The 22,600-nt window shown below is 37.3% G+C and overlaps 1 protein-coding gene across 3 annotated transcripts in view; it reads right to left on the bottom strand.

Moving 5' to 3' along the window:
• TRPS1 (transcriptional repressor GATA binding 1) overlaps positions 1-22,600 on the bottom strand; it is a 206,694-nt gene that overhangs the window by 4,889 nt on the left and 179,205 nt on the right. For all 3 annotated transcript variants that reach the window (XM_066548157.1, XM_066548171.1, XM_066548164.1), the window contains one exon: positions 1,405-1,527. In XM_066548157.1, coding sequence (XP_066404254.1) covers positions 1,405-1,527 — 123 coding nt within the window. The remainder of the gene's footprint in view (positions 1-1,404; positions 1,528-22,600) is intronic.

Here is a 22,600-nt window from a genome sequence, read left to right as displayed (position 1 = left end):
TGACAAATAAAAAAGCCCAACTGTCCTTCTTAAATATTTGTGGATGTTCACCACTGATCAATTTTTTTAAATTAGATATTCTATCTACAACTTTGAGAGGTGTCCAGGAAGATGATACCTGGAGCAAGACCCAGCCAACATGGTGGTCAAGACCATGCATTAGTTCATCTTCTTAGATATTACTGGCCTGACTGGGCTATTCTGGGCGTTAAAAACAATGAGTGACCCCAGAATGACACATATGGCAAACAGAGCCAACCCTTCAGACTGGTGATGGTCATGCTGCTTTTGAAAATTGTAATTTTTACGTTGTTCTAGTTAGTGGGCTGGTTTGGCAGGATGTTGTGTAAACAGGATTATTGTATGGGTAGTAGACAAGACCATTGAGAAGTGTGCCTTTCAAATTTAATTTCTGCAAAACATTTTAAAAAATGTACACTCAGTCACCACTGAGTTTATTTCTGAGTTAGGCTCTAAGCCTGATCTGATACATTGCCCTGGCAAACTCCCAAAGACTACCTCAGTTTCCATTTCTGAATAATAGTAACACTTTTTAATTTCATAGGAATGCTGTAAAAATTAATTAATTAGTCACCTGACTCACCTATGTGTGCCTATTAAAGACAGCAAGGATAATATTTAACCAGTGGGTCTTAACCTAAAAGATTCCAGGCATTTTGGCACTGATCCAAGGAAACACTTCAGCATGGCTTTCCTGGACCTGGACCAGAGTATTCAACATCTTTCAGGATCAAGTCAAGTGTCAATAAGATGAAAAGCAATATAGATAGACCATGATTATTATTTATTCCCTGACTGATCCTGAGGGATGGTGAATCTTCCCCTCACCAAGTGATGAGTGCCTTCAAGTGAATAACTTCCTTGCCGAGATATTTATCTTCCAGCAGACTTTAAGAACTGTAGTAGAAAAAAGAACACAAAATCCCACCTCCCCATACCTCTGGGAAATTTACTATCTAGAATAAAGGAGGTAAGAGATGTCAAAGTATACAAAAACTGTTTCAAGAGATATTTTAATATAGATGTGATGTCTAATTTCAATAAGTTTGGTTTTTCTAGGACTGTAGAATTTAGAGAGCTTTCATCACAATATATCATATGCCTTGAAAAGCAATTCCCAGAAAAGAAATAATTTTCTCCTTATTTTGTATCAAAATAATTAAATGCATCACTGGTGATCTCAAACACATCTACTCACAGCATCCCAGGCTGTTTCATAATGAATTACAACTGATCCCAAAGTGACCATTCTGCAAAACCCTGTTAGGAAATTAACTGCAGGCCAGGGAGTGGTACTAATCACACAACCAGGCAAGACCACAGCTGCCCAGCTTAGCTGTGCAGCTCTTTTTCCTACTGAACAAACCAGTAAGTCCTTCCTACCGAGTGGAGCTTCTGGTAGAGGCCACACGCGTTGCATACATATCCACCATTTGCATTCTTCCGCCAGAGAGAGGTCTTTGTGGTCAGGCAATTGGCACAGAAAACACCCGAGCCTCTACGTCTCTGAAACAGGGAAGAAAAAGGGAAAAAAAACAGGTCAGAGGTGAGTCACATGAGCTGTGGAGTTAGGACAAATCAAGACAGGAGTTTTGTCTCTAGACTGGCAACAATGACAGTATAAAACCACACTGCCCATAATGAGGTCAGGTTCAATTGTGCTTAATAGGCACCACTGATTTTCATTATAATTAACCCCAGAGTGATGGATGAGGTGTGTGAAACACCAAAGCCTTTTCAGAATAACAACTTTAACTTTTTGAACTTCAGGTTTTGTGCATTTAATGATGGTTTCTAAACAGCAAATTCTGAAAAAAAAAAAAAACCTTGGAAGCTGACAGAACATTCTGCAAACTCTCCTGGTTTCACAACAGGTTATTTCTTTTTAGCCAGCTTTATTTAAAAGTGTGATTGGTAACAAAAATTCTGAAACACCACCTAACAATTAATTACAGTTTGTACCTGTCTCATACTAATTCCTTTAACAGATTATATTTGAATACATGATACTGTACTTTCCACTTATTTCTGAAATCAGTACAAGCTACCATATATTCCTGCAGCCCATATGAACAAATAAAAGTACAATATTCTTGAATGAGACCTCTTCTGAACTTCAAACGAAGTCCCAGAAAACACTGTCTCATCAACAGATAGATTTATTTATTTATTTTATTTTAGTCAGGCGAAGAAGGGCACAGTAAAGCTTCCCTAAATACAAACTGATTTTAACCAGACTGAGCTGTGCATTCATCAGCTTTCATAATGATCCAGGAATATTTAAAAGTAGGCATGTTTATGAGTATTGCTCATTAAATTTTTTCTATGGAGTAATGATTCCATTAAACTTCTCATTTAAACAAAAGTCAGGCTGTGTTTGTGGCCCCAAATACTAATAAGCAGGAAATGGAATTCTTTTGCTGAAAAGAAAATACGAATTTTAACTCTGTTCCCTTTTTGCAAAGGGAAAAAATGATCAGTAAGAAACCTTCACCAACTAAGATACGAATGAGTGAGTACAGGGAAAACAGTCTGGGTGAAAACTAATTTTATTATAAATTAAAAATTACTAACACTATAAGTAAAAATTTCAGGGTTTCATAAAATTTAAGTAATTTATTTAACTTTAGTTCATACTGAAGAAGACTGGTGCTCATGCCAAAGAAATACAATGGTTATAATTGTACTCTGATACATTTCAAATGGAAAGCTTTCTGCAGACATAATTTTGGCTTCAAGACTGGAACACTTTCTTGGCATTGAAAGGGCATTTGATTCATCGGGTGTTTCACAATGTATCACTAAAAAGACCTGGTGAGCAGCCAGTTCCCTATAGGGTAATTTTTCCATCCAGATGCAAGTGCTATCAGAGGCCCTCGTCAGCTAAACTAATTATGATCTTGCATTTGCTGATGCCTGCTCACTCTAACGTTCGACATCCTCCATTAATCATCAATACAAGGAAAATGAATGAAACGTAAAGAAATGACGGCTGGTAAGCTGCACAGCCATAAAAATCTGAAATGAGTGCAATAATTTAACAAGATTGGGGAAATGTTTTTAGTGAGCACAAAGTCAGGCTAACAATTGCCCTTTTAAACCAAGAACACAATTTCATTTGTAGAGCAGGTTGTGGTACTTTAAAGTGATACAATAAAATCAAGATTGTCATCAAGATAATCCCTCTCTCACGCCCGTACACCATCCCCTATTTTGCCTCTTAAATCAGATGCAGTAGTATATGGCATTTTTCTCAGTGTAGTTAAGGGGAGAACTAGATAGTAGTTGATGTCCTTCAGCAAACATCTAACTAGTTCTGCATATAAGCCCCGGAAAGGTGCACTCATCTACAAGTACATTGAATGACTTTATATGGCCAGGATTCAGCTACCACTGCAGAACTGTTCCTTTTCATTCCTACTTCTTGTATGCTGGTCTACAGTTTCTTACAGTGTGGTGTATTAACCAAGTGGAGTCTTAATCTGAGTCAGTCTTTCCACTGTTTTATTTCTCTTTGTGCTCCCTGAGTTTGGGAAATACCCTTTACAAAAACATGGAAGACTATTAAAATATAGAGAGAGCAGTCTAGTTTGTATGCTGCATTTCTACACACCTGAAGGGGGACAGAAGGTAAAGTTAGACAGAAATTTTCATTAAATGCAGTGGAGATAGTATATATATATCTATAGAACATTGACAAAAGCAACTCATTTTTTCTTTCTTTTCTAAAGAAAGATCTGATTCAAACTGGGTATAGTTGCAGTGAAATCATGCAATGACTACAGCTGACAAAAACCTACAAAATACATAGCAGTAGCTGTTTGTATTGAAATTCTATACGTCTGCTTATTCACTACTTACAAATATTTATCTGTTTAAAATTTCAAGTAGTCCAGCTAAACATCCTTCCCTAGATTTAATGCAGAGTCTGTAAATTCCTCTTTTGTGCTGTTCTGTGTTGCACCTTATCTTACTTTACATTCTCTGATTTCTGTACTATTTAAGGACCTTACAGGATAATCAACACTGATTATTTCAGTATTAAAGTGTTTCAACATAGCTTATATATACTAATAAATGAACAATTGAAACACCTCTGGAAAAACTTAAATGCTGCTACTTCGTTGAGCATTTTGGTTACAAAACAGCTATTTATAGTGGGGACACACAGCTTTAGAATGGATTTCCTGCCACAAAACAGGATTATGGCAGAATTGGACTAAAGATTCTTGACTCTCAGATGCTACTAACCACAGAGTGGACCTGCCTGTCAAAATACACCTCAAAAATTTTCATGTCTGCAATAAAAAAATTGGAGGGCTTTTTAAAAAGCCTACAATGTAGCAAACCTATTATCTTAAACAAATAATGTTTCTTAAAAAGAAAAACAACAAAAACCTAGGCCTTTACTTCTCATATATCAAGTTTTATAAGTCATTTTAATTATTTAATTATTCAGCAGAAATTATTTAATTTTTTTTTGCTAAATGTTCATTAGCAATTCTGTTAGTGATGGTACCTCTGCATGGGTCTGTTTGGCTTTGCATACTCATCACTTCAACTCATCAATAATATTGCTCAATATTGCTGCATTTTGGGGTAGTCATGCAAAGAAATAGGCACTTGAGCTCAAATCCAGCAAAGCCTGTGCAGCAGCTATGGCCCACAGCCCCCATAAAACCCAGCCATGGGCTCAAGTGCCCTGCTAAGCACCACCACTACCATTCTCAAGAAATATCTTAGAGAACTTTTGCTCCCATTCTAATGTGATCCTACCACAGTTAATTTCTCAAATCAGCATAGTAAATGTAGGTCAACATGACTAGTCATGAGAGAGTCTGAGCCACAGATAAAAAGATTTCAGTCTGTGATCAATGCCACTAGCACTGTCTGCAGTTATCAATGCAAATGTCATGTACATCCTTGAAAGAATGAGCCAAAAGGGTCCAAATAACTAAAATATGTATCTACTAAGTCAAGCTTTAATCATCTGGGGCCTTACAGCCACTACATTACAATCTCAAATCCTGAAGGGGCCAGTGCAGAGAAAAGCCTGTCTCTATTTCCATTCCAGTTCCGAGGTCTGGGCGTTTAATATCACAGTTGTCTCAAATCACATTAGGCTGAAACTTGGCGTATGTTTTTGTCAGCCCAGATGTAACTTTTTTTCTTTTTCTTCTTTCTTGGTACTGAAAACTTTATTTAAATCAGTTCAGCTGTTTATAATTTGGAGATCAGCCAAACTGGGGGGTGGGCGGAGAGGAGATTTCAAGTTTTTCAGATAACTTTCTAACAAATCTACAGTCAGAGTGGCTTTGCTCTGGGGAAAATAAAAGTATGCACACATTTTAGTGTAGCAGTAGCAAAGTAACAAGTGGATTATTATTTTTATGTATCTAAGTTATGAAAATTTGTAATTATTCACTGAATATGTCTTGCAGACCTCTCTATTGACTGTTTTCCCTTGGTAAGAACCATGATGAAAGCATGTAATTGCATAACAACCCTTGATATGCAGAGTATTTACTCACATTTTTTATGGTTTCATATCTTGACCATTTCAAATTGAACAAGTCTGAAACTTGGTACATACAGCGTCAAGCCCCAGTGCCTAATTTTTTTTAACTCTTTAGATGATTTTCACTAGTTACCCACACATCACTGAAACAAGGCAATCATTAGTAGTCCTTTCTGCTAAGCAATAAACCAGCAGAGAGTATGATAACAAGTGATTCACTCAGGTGTCTTGCCAGGCTCTTCATAAAAGCTGCTTTCGATTTAAAGGATTGATTCTACAGTTCACACGATTCCAAACTTTGTAGCCATGCAGAAGACTACTTATACTCCACATTATACAAAAATATTTCATAATATACTGAACTTTCAGGGTATTTTTCAGTAGAAGTTCATGTAGCAAAATATATCCTGCAAGAGCACAGCCAAAAATGGTGCTCAGGAACTGTGACTTTTTAGCTAGCTAGACTAAGCAATGGTGCCTGACACTCTGCTAATGCCAAATACATCCTGTTTTCAAAATTTCTGCCAGAAGATGCTTTTAGAAACTCAAATAGGCTCCACAAGCAGCAGCCAAGGATTTTTCTTACATCACCCTCTTTGTTTTGGACACAACAAAACTTGTCTTATTGCTGATTACTTCCACTTTCCCAACATGAAACGATGACATGATGAGGACTGAGTGGATTTTTTACCATCTCTGGCCTCTCTAATGTGCCCGAAACAGAGCACACTGTTAATCATGGCTCCAGAACACGAGGCGCAGTGAAATCATAAGTGTTGCCCAGGAATAAGCATGTGGCTGACCTACTTCCAACGATGAAGTTGGGGAATACGACCATATATATGCCTCACTGAAAAAAGGCAAAACGCCGGCTCTGGATGCTCTCCTGCAACACGGGAGGTCCAAAGGGAAAGCTGTAGGAAAGCTGCACTCATGCTCAGTATGAGCCAGGTGACTTGCTGTGGAGAGCAACAATTGTAAGCAGCTGGTCTCATTGGCTGCTACCACACAGTACAGAAAAACAGCATAGTGCACTCATGATTGCATCTATCTTTGTTGTGTTTGCACTGCTGTAATTTTGAAAGAGTTTCTTGTTCCACACCCGCTATGTCATTCCTGCTTTGTTCTCCTTATATAAGCAGGTATTTGATTATCTTGAGTTTTGGTGAGGTTTAGATTAAAGTTTAAAACCTGGGCAGCAGGACAGCATCTGGATATTGGAGAAAGCACTACTTTCTTCTGATTAGGATGCGAAAGGCATCCTTCAGACCTCATTTCTTTTGGTTGTAAAGGCACTCAGACCTTTCTGAATGTTTTTAATCAAAACTGCTTTCTCTCTCTACTGTGAAAACAGACACAACTATGTTTCTGTGAAGTTTCACATTTTAAAAAATTAGTTGCTTTTGCTGTAACTATGTTGAAATTAAAAAGAAACTCCTTGAGGCTTCCTTCCCTTATAACCTCAACACCTTTTAGGAATACACCAGACATGGCAAATTTTGGTCCCAGAAGTGAAAAACCAAAACACAAAAAGCAGAGTATTAAAGCAGAAGTTATTTTCAACCTTAAGTATGAGTTAACAGATGCCTCTACATCAATTTAATGTGCCAAATCCAAACTCTTTATCTAAGACATTTTCAAGAACAATTGCATTAAACAGCTGTATTTGAAAGAGACATAAGAAAGACATTAGGAAAGACAAGGTAAAAAGAAAGTAAAAATGCCAAAAAGTAAAGTCAAAATTACACAATTCATATAGAAAGTTAGAGGAATTTTTAATGCTGTATCGTGACAGCATCTTTTTATGATATATGCTATATCATAAACTTTTAATGAGAAGAATCAAGGGGGTTTTAGAGAGAGAAAAAACTCAGACAGTAAATTAAACATTACTGCTAGTGCAGCCTTTCAGAATCCTACCCCTGATCCCTTAGGGAGAGTAAATATTTAAATGTTCATGTAAACTGCAATTATTTTTTTAACAGCAACAAAAATGAAGATGAGTAGTTTTTGTCCCAGCATTTGAAGCTGTATTTTGTAAAGCTACCTTAGAGACAGCAGCATTCACTACTCAAAAAAAATCCCCAACTCCACCCCAAAAACCAGACAGCAAACTACAAGCTTTTTGTGTTGTGTTGAGCAACTAAGATACTAGTTTAGGAAGTTAAGTAAGATACTAGTTTAGGATGATTTGTACCGAAGTAAAACAATGACTGGTCAAAATAAATTACTAAATTAAGAAAAACAGAGCTATGAAAAGAAGCCAGTAAATCACTTGCTGGAACTCTTCACCACTGTCACCTCCTCACCCTTACATCCTCCCTCAAGTTACAGCTGACCCAACCCTTGCCACTGAGCAGGAAGGGACGTGGCTTTGGACACCACCTTGAGCCAGAGCCTGAGCTCCACAGGCAGGAATTTACCATCGCTTTCATCTTCTGTTAATAGCCACATGCACTATAGGATTGCTTAAATATTCACAGTACACTTTACAATGACTTTTACACTTCACAATGACTAATTTTTCATTCACTTGAGCATTTATCAGTGAAAATCAGGTAGTTAAAATCATATTTCCTTGTCAATCCAGACAGTTACAGAAGGCAATTTCATAGTTTCCCCCTCAAGATCTGCAGTGGCAGAAACATGAAATAATAAAACTTTTTCTGCTGGCAAGATTTCCTTGTCACAGTTAGTGGCAGTTAATTTGTAAACACAGTGTGTTAAAAATGCATGTGATCTTCTGACAGGCCAAATACACATACAAAGACTAAATAGATACACATATTTTTTAAATGTGTATTATCATTTATATATTTATACCACTTATTTATTATATGAGGCATTTGCAATGAACAATGAGAAATATTTTCTGATTAGCTATATGTCAGTCTGGTTTACAAAGAGCTAAATATTTATTTAATTATTGTACACAAAGTATGATTTTTTATAAAGCAGTTGCCTTCAAATGTCTTTTACTGGATATAATGTATTTTTATGGTCTTAGCCTTCAATTTGCACAAGGTGACTGCCATTAAATCTCTTCCAGTGCCTCAAAGCAGCCAGCACACTATGGTATAGGCTCACTTCTGCTGTATTTTGCCACTAAATGTAAGCAGCGTGACAAAGATTTCCATGGAGGCAAACCAAAGTTTTATTTTTAAGGTTTTATTAAGACCAATAGCAAACAGCAAAAAGCAACCTGAAAACCTGCATTTCCCGCACAAGAATGATGTCACTTTGCAGCAACTGAAACCTATTCAAGAGGAATAGGAATTCTGCCTCCAATAATTCACCGAGTCAATTACACAGGAAAGTACTGTAATGGGCTGTCCCCGTCAAACAGCTCACGTACACCACTTCCTTCTCAATTACCAACTTGTCTGCATTGCCATCTGTAAAAACGAACGCATACCTTGTGCTGCCAGTTTCTGCTCTTGCACTTCCATTAGTGGAACTGGCTGCAGCTGCTCAAGAAGAAAGCCCTGATTGTCTTTGTTTCCCCTCCATGTAGGCACCATTTTTCTCCTTTCCTTCTCTACATCAGCTCAAGGTAACGCATTATCTTTGTTGAGGTGTGCTCACCACTCTTTAAATTAAAGTCTGCCTAAATTTGAGTCCTGTTATCTTTTCACAGTTTATCTAACACAGTAAAAAGATGCCGGCAGCATCTCTCAGCATCTTCACCGGAATTATGGAGTTATGGAGTCTTGCAACAGGTTTTATCAATCCTTTTTAAGTACTGCTGTAAAAATTCCCAAGTTGCTGGATAAACAACTTCACACTTTTCTAAATCAGCTTGACCACTCAGGCAATTTTAAAACAGTATTTATGTGCAGAATTCAAAAATAAGATTAAAAAAGAAGTCTAATTTAGGAATAATAGCGATATTACCTGCAAAAAATGGTTAAGTAGACATATTAGTGTACCTAAGCAGGACAGAGGGAGCCTGGTTTGGGAACTGTGATCCTGGCCCCAGAACCTTTCTCTGCTTGCACTTAGCTGCAACAGATTCATGCAGCAGCTCTGACGCTGAACGGCTGCTTGAAACCTCAGTGACTGCATAGAGCGACCACTGCTCCTTCCCAAACACCATGTGCTTCCAAACAAACTCGTCTTTTCTCAGAAAACAAAACTAAGTTGTTATGAGTCTCTTCCATTTTAGTTTCAAATTAGAAACATAATGTAAAATGGTCTAAAATGTACAAAATTAGGCTACTCTTCTGATCAGAAATTGGCTAAAAGTAGTATCCTCAGAACTAAGCATGCTGAAAGTGACATCGAGAAAATTGGAAATTCCTCAGACCCTTTTACTTCTTGGCACAAAGCAAAACTACCAAACCTTTGCTGTCTCAAATGGGGAATCTAAATCAATAGTCAGACTTTCCTATAAACTAACTGACTTTCTGAGATAAAGACTCATTTATGACGGTGCCTAAGCATGGTATTAGGTGCTTAAATTTAGTCACCAATACCAAAGGATTTATGTTCAAGAAGGCACTCCATGTACCCCTTCTTTCATGAAGTAATCTTACTCATTAAATGAACAGACAAAACTGGAGCAGAGCTCCGTCCGTATTTCCTTTAACACCCTGGCTCCGACATGGCAGAAGCAGCAGACTGCTTTTGCAGATCTCAGCTACGAGCCAGCATGGAACTCTACATGTGCTAGTAATTGAGGGTCCCATTCCCACAAGTGCTCTGCTGTAAGCGTGAGCACAAAGCTGCTGGAGTTCTCAGCTTCTGGCATCTGTTCCCACTTCCACAGAAATCAGATGGGCAAAATTAAGTTTTGAGGAAAAAAAAAAAATCACAGACATTTAAAAAACATTCCCTGACCTTATTAAAGCCCACGTGATCTCTATTTATACAGAAAATAGCTCAGAAAGCCAGCATCTGAGAAGAGGAACTCTCATTTGTAGATTTTGGCTGAGGGCTGCCAAAATCAGCAGGGGAAAGGCTCCTCAGGGGTAAAAATTTCAAAAGCCATTAAGAGTCTTAGAAGCCTCAGTCCCACTGACTTTTGATCACATACATCCTTCCAAATTTGCACCCTAAGTCTGGAAACTAAACTGTAAGAATAACTTTTAATTCAAAGTTACAAAATTAGGATCTGAAGTTTTCATAGAGGTCTTCTAGACTCAGGGAGGAAATGTCAATTAGGTGTCTACTCCTTGGTGAAAATCAGTGAGGTAAAATTTACCTGTTACTTGTACTTAAAAAAAATTCCCCTTAGGACCATTAATTTAATTTAAAGAAAAAATGTAACGAGAAAATGTTTCACATGGGCAGCTATAGCTCACATACTTATACTTGTTCAGGAACTGTAATAACTATAATTTGAGTCTCATGCAGTCCCTGTGAGAAAGCTGTTCCTAGTGTAGGATACAAAGTAGACTATGTCCACCTTTTATTTTTAATACACTTAGGACTGCAGTCTTATTGCAGATCTTGTTACGTGCTGTTGCTAGAATGATTTCCATTTAGAAAAATCAACATTTGCCAACCCATACCACACAATTACCATAGTTATTTCCTATTGTGAGCTTAGGGAGAAACTGTGGTATCCCAGACACCACGGTGTGGTAAATATTGAAAATTAGTGGCCTTTTTATAATGGACATTTTCATCTAATCCAATCCATTCCAAACACTTCCAGATAAAAAGACAATATGCCAGAGTCTGTGTCTAAGTGGTTAGTTCTAACATAATCATTTTATTCCATCCTGTGATCACAGTTTCAGCAAAAACACTTGATGGCTTCCTTTCTGATAGCTTTAGGAAGTAAGAAGGGACTAGAGAAGTGATCAACTCCAACACCTACCTGAGGAAGTAACTCCTGATAGAGAAAAGAGGAGGGAAAAAAACCCCAGTACCACCTCTGTATTTTTTAGAAGCTAACCCATTTCATATTGCCTAGAGCCTCCCAGGTTGCCCTGGGCAAAGCAGTGCCAGCAGGTCAAGGTATTCTTCATTCTGCTCAGCCCTGGTGAGGCCACAGCTGGAGCACTGTGTCCAGTTCTGGGCTCCCCGTACAAGAAATATCTGGATGTATCAGAGAGTCCAGTCAAGGGCCACAAAGATGATTAAAAGACACAGTGTATTATCATACAAGGAGAGCCTGAGAGCTGTGACTGTGCAACCTAAAGGAGAAGGCTCAGAGGGATCTTATCAGTATGTACCTGATAAGGGGGGAAGGAAAGGACAGAGCCATGCTCTTCTCAGTGGTGCTCCGTGAGAGGACAAGAGGCAAAGGCACAAACTGAAATACAGGAAATTTCATGTGAACATAATGGAAAATCTTTGTTACTGAAAGGGTTGTTGAACACAAGAGCAGACTGCCCTGGGAGGCTGTGGAGTGTCTATCCTTGGAGGAACTCCAAACTGACAGGACACAGAACTTAGCACCATGTGCTGGCTTGATGTTCCTCTGGGCAGTGGCATTGGATTAGATTTACCTCCAGAGCTGCCTCCCAGCCCCAACTATTCTGTGAAGCTTTCTTCAGTGAGAGGCTCTAGATTGCTTAGAATAGAACTCTTCTATTCTAATAATTTCTATCCATTTTAGCCTTAAATGCTATTCATTTGCATTGCAACAGAAAATATTTTAAATTTCAAGGCTATTAAAGTATTAATTAGAATAGACCAGACAAAATTTTATAGATTACAAACTGCACAGCTATTAAAAATGGAGAAACCTACTTTCAAATTCCACTGTAAATAATTTCAGAATGTTTACAATGAACATTGTAAAGTATCTAAAGTAGTTTTTACAAAATTATTTCACTGCTTGCTCTTTCCTATCAAGATCCTAATGCCTACTTGTAAATGAGACTCAACATACGATGTTATATAGCTTTCTTTAAAAATATCATTAAGATGAGAAGAAGAGAACAACTGTTCTAAATTTTAGAGACATTTCTCCTTAAATAGTGTTTATGTACTGCAAGCATCCCTTCCATAAACAAACCAGGTCTTTGGAACAAGTGAACACAATCTCTGAAGAATCTTTACCAGCTTCTATTTCTGGTACATGATGCATTGTGAATTTTAGGCCAACATGGGCATATGGTATCCTAGTTTGACAGGAAACATTTCATGGAATTCAAGACAGAGCCACAGCACAATGACTAGAGATTTTAAAATCTCAGATACAGCGCAGGGTTAAAAAAAAAAAAAAAAGAAAGAAAAACCCAGAAAAATAAATATTTCTGGATACAATACTAGAGGCAGTAGAGGCATGTAAAAGCACAAGAAAAAAGTAAAGTCATAAGGAATACTCTGAATCCCCTGTTAATCAAGCTGAACCTCATTAACCAAACAGCCTTAATCTCTTCTTTTCTTCCTTTAGGAGAATCAACCCTTTATTTTCTACATTTAGGAAATATTTTATTATTTATTTATTATTATTTTATTTTATTATTTTATTTTTTTATTATTTAGGAAATAATAAAAATAAAATCCAAACCAAACAAACAACAAATACCAAACAATATTTATCTTAGGAACATTCATGAAGGATTTGGGGCTCTTCTGCCTTTGCAGCCTTAGAAACTGGTATGCCTTCTCTTCTTTCTCTGCTCATTCACATCTGCCCAGAGAGAATACTGTTATTACTGCACAGCAGTGCTTCCCGCAGCCCTAGTCTAATTTTTCTCTTACTGTTAAGAAAGTGGCTCTTAAATTGCTTAAGACACCAGCTCCAAAATCTGTATTGTCGGAATCAGACTGCATTTCACCAAAGGAATTGTTTCTAATGCAAGTGATAAGGGACAGCTTACTGCTGGGGGCAGTCATTCTCTGAAATGGCACAAGCCTGACAAGAGCAGTAAGAGAGAAGCACATAACTTAGCAGGGTTTTCCATCCGGAGTTCTGCGTGCCGAGGACAAAATGTACCCACCCTGTCACATACTCAGGCGTTGGTTCAGAGCTGTGAAGGACTGAAAAATGGCTTTCAAGAAATCAGGCACCGCCTGAAGGAGAGGCATGGCGAAAACTGTCCTGCCAGCCCACAGCTACCTTATTTTTCACATCCTTTGGAGTCTTCTTAAATGAAGCTGACTGTGCAGAAATGCCTTGTAAAACAAGCCTTCTCCTTCCTTTCTGAAGTGGCATCAGCATAACAGCTCTGCAGCCCTGCTCCCAAGCGGCTGTGGCTGATCCATGTGTAGCTGTGAGGCAAAAACCACAGCGCTGCCGGTACGTGTTCATGCGCTCGTGCACGTCTTGGACACGGACTCAAAGAAGGACTGACTGGTCCCCTTCTACTACTCCATTTATCAGACTTTAGATAGAAAACATCAGGGAACAGTTTCCTTTTTACCTTCCACCTGCCAGTATCAGAATTCATCTGATTTTGAAGCCAGCCTGCAGAAGGCCCACATATACAAATCTGAAATAAAAAGAAACCTTTAAATTTAGACATGCTGTATGAAATCATAGCTGCTACTTGTGAAAACTATTCAAAGCCATTTCTGTCTTACTTGACAGAACAAAAACTCTGACATTCTTAAGAATTCACTTTTCAATTTAATACAGGTTTTATTTAACAGTGAATGTCAAATTGTTTTTACTCCCTTTCTTTATCTTTATCACCTACTGGAATCTTTAGAAGTGAGAAGGAAAAATATGTACACCAGAAAGGAGAGCACATTTATAATGGCATGCCTTTTTTCTACTAGAAAAAAAATAACCTACCATTTCATCAGTATCTTTGCCAAAAGCCCTTTCAGGAACTGAAAAGAGAAGGGCCTTTATTTCCTACATATATTTTATAGGAAACATTTTTTGGTTCTGTGTCATGGACTAGGATTTCACACCTTAGTGGCTGGTTGTATGGAAATGGACATGACTGGAAACTTCATGGCAGTGAAACCCTGATAGTAAAATCAGCAGGAAGATGAGGAAGGTGTGGAGAACACTGAATGATTCATGCAGTAACAACCTCAGGATCCTTTGAGGAGATTTTGAGATGGCTGCCAATGCTACCTAAGACCAGCATCCTGCACCCTCTCAAGCAGGCTGTAAATCTGAGCACGATACAGAGAGAGTACAGCTCTTTTAAATAGTGCCCACACATGTAAGTGATGTGACATGTATGGATTTTTATATGGAAAGATCTTTCCAAAATCAGGGTGCAATTACCAATGAGTTATACCTCCCAGAAATAATTCCTAGCATATAAATACCAGGCCCTGTTTCCTTTATTAATAACAGTCTGAGTTAATGAGGGAACAGCTTCCAGAAGTTACTATAAGCAGTGCAAAGCTAAGCAACTTAGCCACAACATTCAACAAATCAGTGCTTTGCAACTGATTCTTCCATTGCCAAATCAAGGACAAATCCTCTCCCACTTCATATGCAGTTAACCTGTCGTATAAAGTACAAGGAAAACAGAAGACAGCACAAAATCTACATAGCCCTGACTTGCTTCCAGTCTGTTTTCAACACAGAAGAAGAAAAAAGAAAGATTAAAAACTGACTGCATTGAGTTTGCTTTTTGCTATGGTAAGGATAATTCTTGGCTGATTTTACTACAGCCTTGCCATCTACCTTTGGAGCCCTGGCACGTGTGGCAAAACCAGAGCAGACATGGTAGACTAATCTGGAAGATGACCTGCACAATGTTCCATTTCGGGAATGACAGTCCTGAAGCACAGACTGCCTGCACAGCCCGGGCTGTGATTTCTCCTAGGTTTCAGTTGATTAATGGCCTCGTAATGGAATACAAGTTTCCTACAGAATGTTGTAATCTCCCTACAAATTTGGTCTTGTCTGCTATTTACTGGCAGGTTGTAGGAGCAGGAGAGAGATCAGTGCTGCCCAAAGAACTGGGTGCAGAGGGTCCTGTGAAGGCTCTGAAAGGGTACTGCTCCCGTGGAGGGAAAAAAGTAACACTGGGAAACCATACTTTGGGCAACACAACAACTGGAACGAGCTATTTTAAAGATGTGTCAGCCTTAAAAATGCCTAATCCCAGCCCTCATTTTGAAGTGTTCCTGTGGGATGTATTTGCACACATACACACATGCCATCAATAAGCCAAGCTACTCATGACTTTATGGCTCATTTTTGAATCCAGTGCAGTCTGTGGATCATGAGTCACACAGCCCGTTCTTACACAAAAGGCCAAACAGCTACAGAGAGCAGAGTGAGAATGAAATTCCTCCATTTTTAACAATGGTCACTCACTGAAGGCAAGATGGGGATCCCCTTGTTTATCACAGCACCACGTACGATTGCACAGTTATTTAAGCAGCAAAGTAGTACCAAAAAAAAGAGACAAAAAAGCTCAACGTGTAATTTCAGAAGACATCACTATGTTTATTAGTAAAGCAATAAGAAATCTAGCACTCACCTAGTAAAGACTCCCAGCCACTACTCTTCTGAGTTTATCCATTAAACACTGCTATGCTGGATTGAGTAAATAACTGCCAGGAAATCTACTGCTCATAGTTCAGTATTCTGGTGTTTTCAATACACACAACCCTTTTAATGCATGGATATCTCTTAATGTGTCTGCTGGAGATTCTGTGCAAAGCACACACTTGCAAGAGGGAATGTTAAAGGAGCTTGAGTTATGGTCTTAGATCTAACAGATTTTAGTAATAAGACTGATCAACTAGTGCATTCCAGACTTTATTGCACATCTTTCTTTTACCGTTTCTTTCATCAACCAACTAGTTAATAAGAGAATAGGAAGAAAATGTGTGTGCAATGGATAGCAAAGCATTCCAATAAGCCACAGAAATGGAAAAATAATATAATAGCTGGGAATATCAAGCAAAGATGTTAACATTAACTAGGTTTACTTTTCACACTATTTAAATAGAAAAAATTATAGTAAGAAGTTTCTTTATTTTAGTCTCAGCCAATTTTGGGCCACACTGCATGTTAAATAAACTATTATTTAATCAAATACAGGCATATTAGTCTCACTCCTGCTGACAACTTCAATTAGAATATTTTTGCTTCATGCAAAAAAAAAAAAAAAGAAAAAAAAAAGCTCATGATCTTTAAACTACTATGGCTTCTGCACAACATCTGGTTACAATTTTTTATATATTCAACCATCAAACTTCTATCTCCACAAAACAGTTTACTCAAGATTTCTTTTAATTATCTTTCATTTCAAGCTTCATATGGCTTTGAAAAGGGGGTGAAAAGATCTCCTATGATGCAGACAGTCCCAAACTGAAAAGGACTATACATTGAAAGATTATTTTGAAACACTTTTCAAAAACGAAAAATTCTTTCTATCGTTGCCAGGAAACAAGTGCTACTTTAACTGTTTCATTACACAGTATCTCTTGGCTCATTCATTAATGATTTTAATGGGTTTTAGCTGGATTCTAGGATTAAGGCAACTCTTTTTAGCACTTTCATTGGAGCCATACAAGTCACAAATATGTATTTTCTTTTTTTCTAGCTGATGTAACAGTGTATTTCTAGAAGTGGTAGTTTAAAACAGAATCCATAGCAAAAAAAATCTGAATGTGATAAAGTGTAAAAATGAATTTTATAACAGCACAGAAAAGCTTTGCTCATACAAAAAAAAAAAAGTTGCAATGCATTTCAAGCATCGGAGAAATCTAATTTATTTTCATGAGCCTGTTCACCTGTGTAAAGTTAAGCACATCCAAAAGCACATCCATCCAAGACTGGACCTAAGACAAAAATCAGGAAAATACCTGAGGTTCTGTTTTTATTAAATGTTAGAGCCTCAGGCAGCAAAAAGGACATAACTGAATTTTTTTTAAACAAGTATAGGGGTGCTACATCAAATCAATGAGTCATCACTACAGATAGAAACTGTCTTGTTGTGGTGAAATCACTGTAAACAGTGCAGGATATGAAACTTCTTATTCATTTATTTGCATTACATATATGGATTAATGGAAAAGCATTATGGAAAGCTGTTATTTATTTTATGAGGTAACTGCTTTCAAATCCAGTAAATTAAACATCTTAACATCTTTTTCCTGTTTTTTAATCAGTCAGCACCCATAATTCCAAGATAGGATATTCAAAGAAACTTCAGAGTTTTTCTCCTAGAGGTTTCTTCTGATGCCATGCATGGATTAGTTTAGACATGGAAGGTCATATTTTATTTTTTCCTCCTCTTAAAGATGCTCCAAAGAAGCCAGTAGAAGACATAGCTGTAAAAACACAGCTTATAACCATGATAAACTTATAAATAGTTTTGTTTTACTGACCCCAATTCTCAGACAGAAACTCTCTTAAGTTTGGTACTGGAGTAATACACACAGTCTTTTTAGAATTTATTTTTCATGAGGAAACGTCATTTGAGTATTAAAGAGGACCAGAAAATAAAATTTTATTTTGGTTCTGTGAGAAATTCTGGAATTAAACCCATGATAATGTCTATAAGTGGGTGACCACCAGTGACCGAAGCATACACAATACCTGCATGAAAAAAAACCACCAACCCTTTTCAATGCATGGCCAACTACACCAAAACAAGTCTAATCTATGGAGCCTACTTCAGTTAGTCAGGAGGACCTCTGAGCAGGCTGCCTCACTGAACTCCAGCCACTGCCTCCACTGGGACTGCAACAACTGCTGCAACACCTCCCCTCTTAGGGGTAATATTTGACACTTTGCTTTGTAACCAGAAACAGGAAAACACGGAAAAATGCAAAACTCTAAGAACATGAACATCACTGATAAAAATAAATCACCATTTTTCAGAAAGCCTTGGTTGGCCCAGAGGATGATGACAGAGATGAAGAAGCTGTATTTTATTGAACAGCTTTGCAATCTCAGGCTCAAAATCCTGCAGCTCCCTAAAACACATGACTGATTCTCTGTGTTACAGTTGCCACCTCAGCCCCTCAGTAAAACTGCTTCATGTGGAATAAAGTGAGGAAACATGAATTGTCACTGACCTCACAGACACAGCCTGTGAACACTGGGCTTCAGTATTCCCTGCCACCTCTTATTTCAGGTATGAAGAACAGGATTTCAACTCAGAATAAGAGGAAGCCAGTGGTAAAACCTATTGCACGTGCACCTCCTGCACACAATCCCCACCAACAATCCCAGGGTACCTTTGGAGTATGGTGGGAATTCAGACACGCGACTTTGATTAATGTTAATGCAAGTCGTGTGGCCAAATCCCTGTACACTACTTTGAGAGCTTATTCTAAAATTGAAATATAATTAAGGTTGCAACACAAACCAAATAAGGCAGGGAAATGACACTTCATTAGTAACCTATTGGGTGCAAGCACCATAGGTAACCTGTTGCCTCAGTACTATAATAAAATGTTTAAAGTGTTTATATACCACCACTGTCAGCTGCTTATGAAAATATGGTAAAGACATCCAGACACTATTTAAAAAAATGGTTAGCCTCTGCAACTATATAAATTACTTCTATAGAGTATTTAGTTGTGGTACTGTATCTCAAGATTTTTGCATACTCTTCCTAGTGACACTTGGAGACCGGCACATTTGTTCTCTCTGTAAATTTATACTGAAGACCAGCCACGCAAAATACAACTGACTGTCAATAGAAGAGCTGAAGAACTGAAGGGAGTAGGACTGCATATGAGGAGTCTGTTTAGCCAAGCTCATAGGTAACAGATAAAGGATCTAAAGATTGTTTTCAGTTTTCCCCCTTGCACAAATCTGTATTCCCGATTCTTATAACTGTGACTACCAAATTTGAACTCTAGAGTGAGAAAGGGATCCTTTGTCCCTAGTACTGCTTTTGCAGATGCCTAAAGTGGCATTTCTATGATCACTCTCTTATTCCTGCTCCATAGAAAACTGCCAAGTCAGTTTTGGTTTGAGTCTTTTAGTTTTGTGGTTCCTTTTGTTTGCTATTATTATTATTAATAATAATAATTATCACAGTCACCATTAACATTAGCAATAACACTATTATTCCTGTGGACTGTGGGCTAAGGTCTTTCTCCATCACATAAAAGCCAGTGGAAACAGGAGTTCTCTGAACTCTCTCATAGAGCTAACAGTAACCTTTTTACTAAAGCTCAGTAGAAGATATTAAAGAAACTAATGGCTACAAATTATAATCTGTAAAAAGAACCTCCTTTTACAGTCTTTGCAGTGTAGAAAGAATGGGGTGGTTTTGGGTTTTTATATGTGTGCATGAACAATGCAGGGGAAAGAGAAGAAGTGACAACTGATAGCAGCAATATTCTGCTGTGCTTTACAGAACATGGAGATCTCACAGCAGCAAGCAGACCATGGTTTTGAGACCAAGCAACTTTCCTTATTATTACTGAAAGCAAATTGAATTAAAGACACAAAATACAATTCAGTCCTTCATGTAAGATTTAGGATTATTGTTTTAAACCTCTAGTATTTTGTGCTGGCATTCTGGACATGTGTAATGTTGTTGGTAGCACCAAATTCAAAGCTTTTAACATATGTACTACAAAACAAAATCTGAGAAATAGAACTGTTGCCTAATGGAAAAATATTAGGGCAGTAAATGTTAATCTCTATTACACATCTATTCATTATACTCCTTGCCATACTTTTACCAAGTTCAGAAGAGAGGACTTCTAAGACAAATTTGACTTGAAGTCTGTAATATTACTTTATAGGCACTCAGGTAGACCCACATAAAAAGTCCAAGTAAAATGATCTAAATTACAATTAATTTTTTTTTTTCCTTTAAACCTCATTGAGTGTGTCTTATATAGATAGGCTTTTCTAAAACATTATGGTCTCTTTAAAAATGGATTAGAGGCACACTGTCTTTTGACATAGTGCAAGAAGCAGGAGTGTGTAGACAGCTCAGAGGATGTAATTTTTTCTCTCTAACATAAAAAGATGTGTGAAGTTACTATGGCTCTTCAAAAAGGCCTAGTAATTGAGCCTGGTTATGGTCTCATTAATGTGCAAGTTTCATTTATCACCTTCTTTCTTTGAGGATTATAAGCATTGATTCATCAAGACTTGTGACACATGGTTTTCATTTGCTCTATTCAGTGCTTCTCTTAAAATCAGTTTGTACTAGATTGTAAGAAAAAGTCTGAAAGTAAATCACACTAGCCTCCTGAAAACAGAAATGAGAAAATTTCAGCTTAAAAAAAAAAAAAATTACTATCAAATGCACTTTTATTCTCTTTTCATGCTCTTTGCATGTTTTTCTTTCAAGTATGCTTAATAACATGTTTGCTGGAGTTAGTAATAACATAAAAAGAACAAACAAAACCATGTGCACTTAACAGGGGAGATGTTTTTGTCTAGTAAGCCCACTATCACAAAAATCAATTGATTTTACTTCATGTAAATGCAAGTGATAAGAATAAAACAGGCATGGTCTTTTCCTGCTGATCTACAATATCCATGATGAGTTGTACAGTTTTATAATGACATGTCCTCATATAAATTTCCTTCTGCCTTCTTTCTTTACTTTGCTTTTCTAAAATATCTATCACTTCAAGTATTTCATTCTGTGTGTCACTGGCAAATGCCAAAAATAGAGAAAGAGAGATCTGATAAAGATAAAGCATGACAAAAGTTTCACGGATAATTGCCTTCACATATCCAGTTCAGCTCTCATCTCTCCTAATTAGCCTCATTACCATACCTTAAGACAGACCAGCAGTCACTCAAACTCCCTGTTTTTAATGTCAAAACTATTGCTGACAGGCAAATGGACAACACATGCACTGAGTGAGTCTATTCTAGACTATTCTTTTACAAGACTAGCCTGCAGCAGAAAATACTAAACAATAGGTCTTCTATAAATGTATAATGAAAGTATACATACAGTGTGTGAATACTCAATAAATTATTGTTCTATTCATTGCTCCATCATCTCTTAAAATGAGGACAATAAAAAAAGAAAAATCATTCTCGAGAATATCAAAGAGATCAAAACATTGCAGTACTTCACTATTATTGATACAGACTTTTAGAACAGCCTTGCCACAGTGACTGAAAAAAAAAATCACTTGAGTTCTGTAAAGTTTGACTGTGTCGGTACAGTACTGCTTTCAGCATACCCACGTTATCGCAGGAAGCTTTTTTGTTTTTACAAATCATGTTAAAATGAAAAAGCTTCATCCCATTGCTCATATTCATTTAAAATTAGCTCATAAAAAGTATCCACAAATAGTTCACAGGGGCACTAGAAATATTGTAATATTAAACTCCACTGACTATCAAAACATTAAACTGTATAATGGGAAGGCATTGAAATCCTTCACAAGAAATGTCCATTTCTTTTTCACTGTTGTTTTAGTCCCACATTACATTATGTATGGAGTTTACATACATGGTACTTTGTTTTCATTTTCTCTATTTCTCTATAAATATCTTTCTGTCTAACATCTAACAATTTTATATGTTTTTCTACTACAACCTCCTGCTAAAAGGTGCCATTTTTTAGTTACTTGTCATATTTTCATGTTCACAGTGCCATTAATAAAATAAAAATACTGTTTTATAATTTTCATAACAGAAATTTAACACTTGCAATATCACTTATTTAAGAACTGGACATTACACATTTACTGGCCTCTTTCCTCCCCAGCTCCTCAAACACAATCCTCTTTGTGATTTTTTTTTTTTTTTGTACAGTTGTAATACAATCTCTACAGCAAAAAAAACCCAAAACAATAAAACCCCCAAAAAACAACAAAACAAAACAAAACAAAAAAAACCCCAGTGAAACGGACTTTCTGCACTTTGCATTTTGGGAAAACTAACAGTCCATTCAGCATGACTGAAAAATACCCTGAAGGCTAATATTTACTAAGCATGGCACACACACAGGAGCCTTGTTAAAAATCCACAACAAATCTCTCATTGCAAACAAATCCAGAGGCTTGAGAGCCGCTGCAACTGTCGGGGTAATGCTGATCCTGACAGCAGAAAGCTGCTTTTTACCAGGCTAACAGCTAGCTAGATGTCTGCTGGCTTCTCACCAAGATTTCACTATTTCAATTTCTTCTCTTCAGGATTTATTAGGTGATGAATATACAGCAATCTATGAAAGGGCTGAGCAGCATCAAAAGAAGGTAAGGCTGACACATCCGGGCACTTGGTACTCGAAA

This window comes from Molothrus aeneus, chromosome 1 (assembly GCF_037042795.1).
Source record: "Molothrus aeneus isolate 106 chromosome 1, BPBGC_Maene_1.0, whole genome shotgun sequence".
Classification (NCBI taxonomy): Eukaryota; Metazoa; Chordata; class Aves; order Passeriformes; family Icteridae; genus Molothrus; species Molothrus aeneus.
This window is presented reverse-complemented; position numbering and strand designations above follow the sequence as displayed.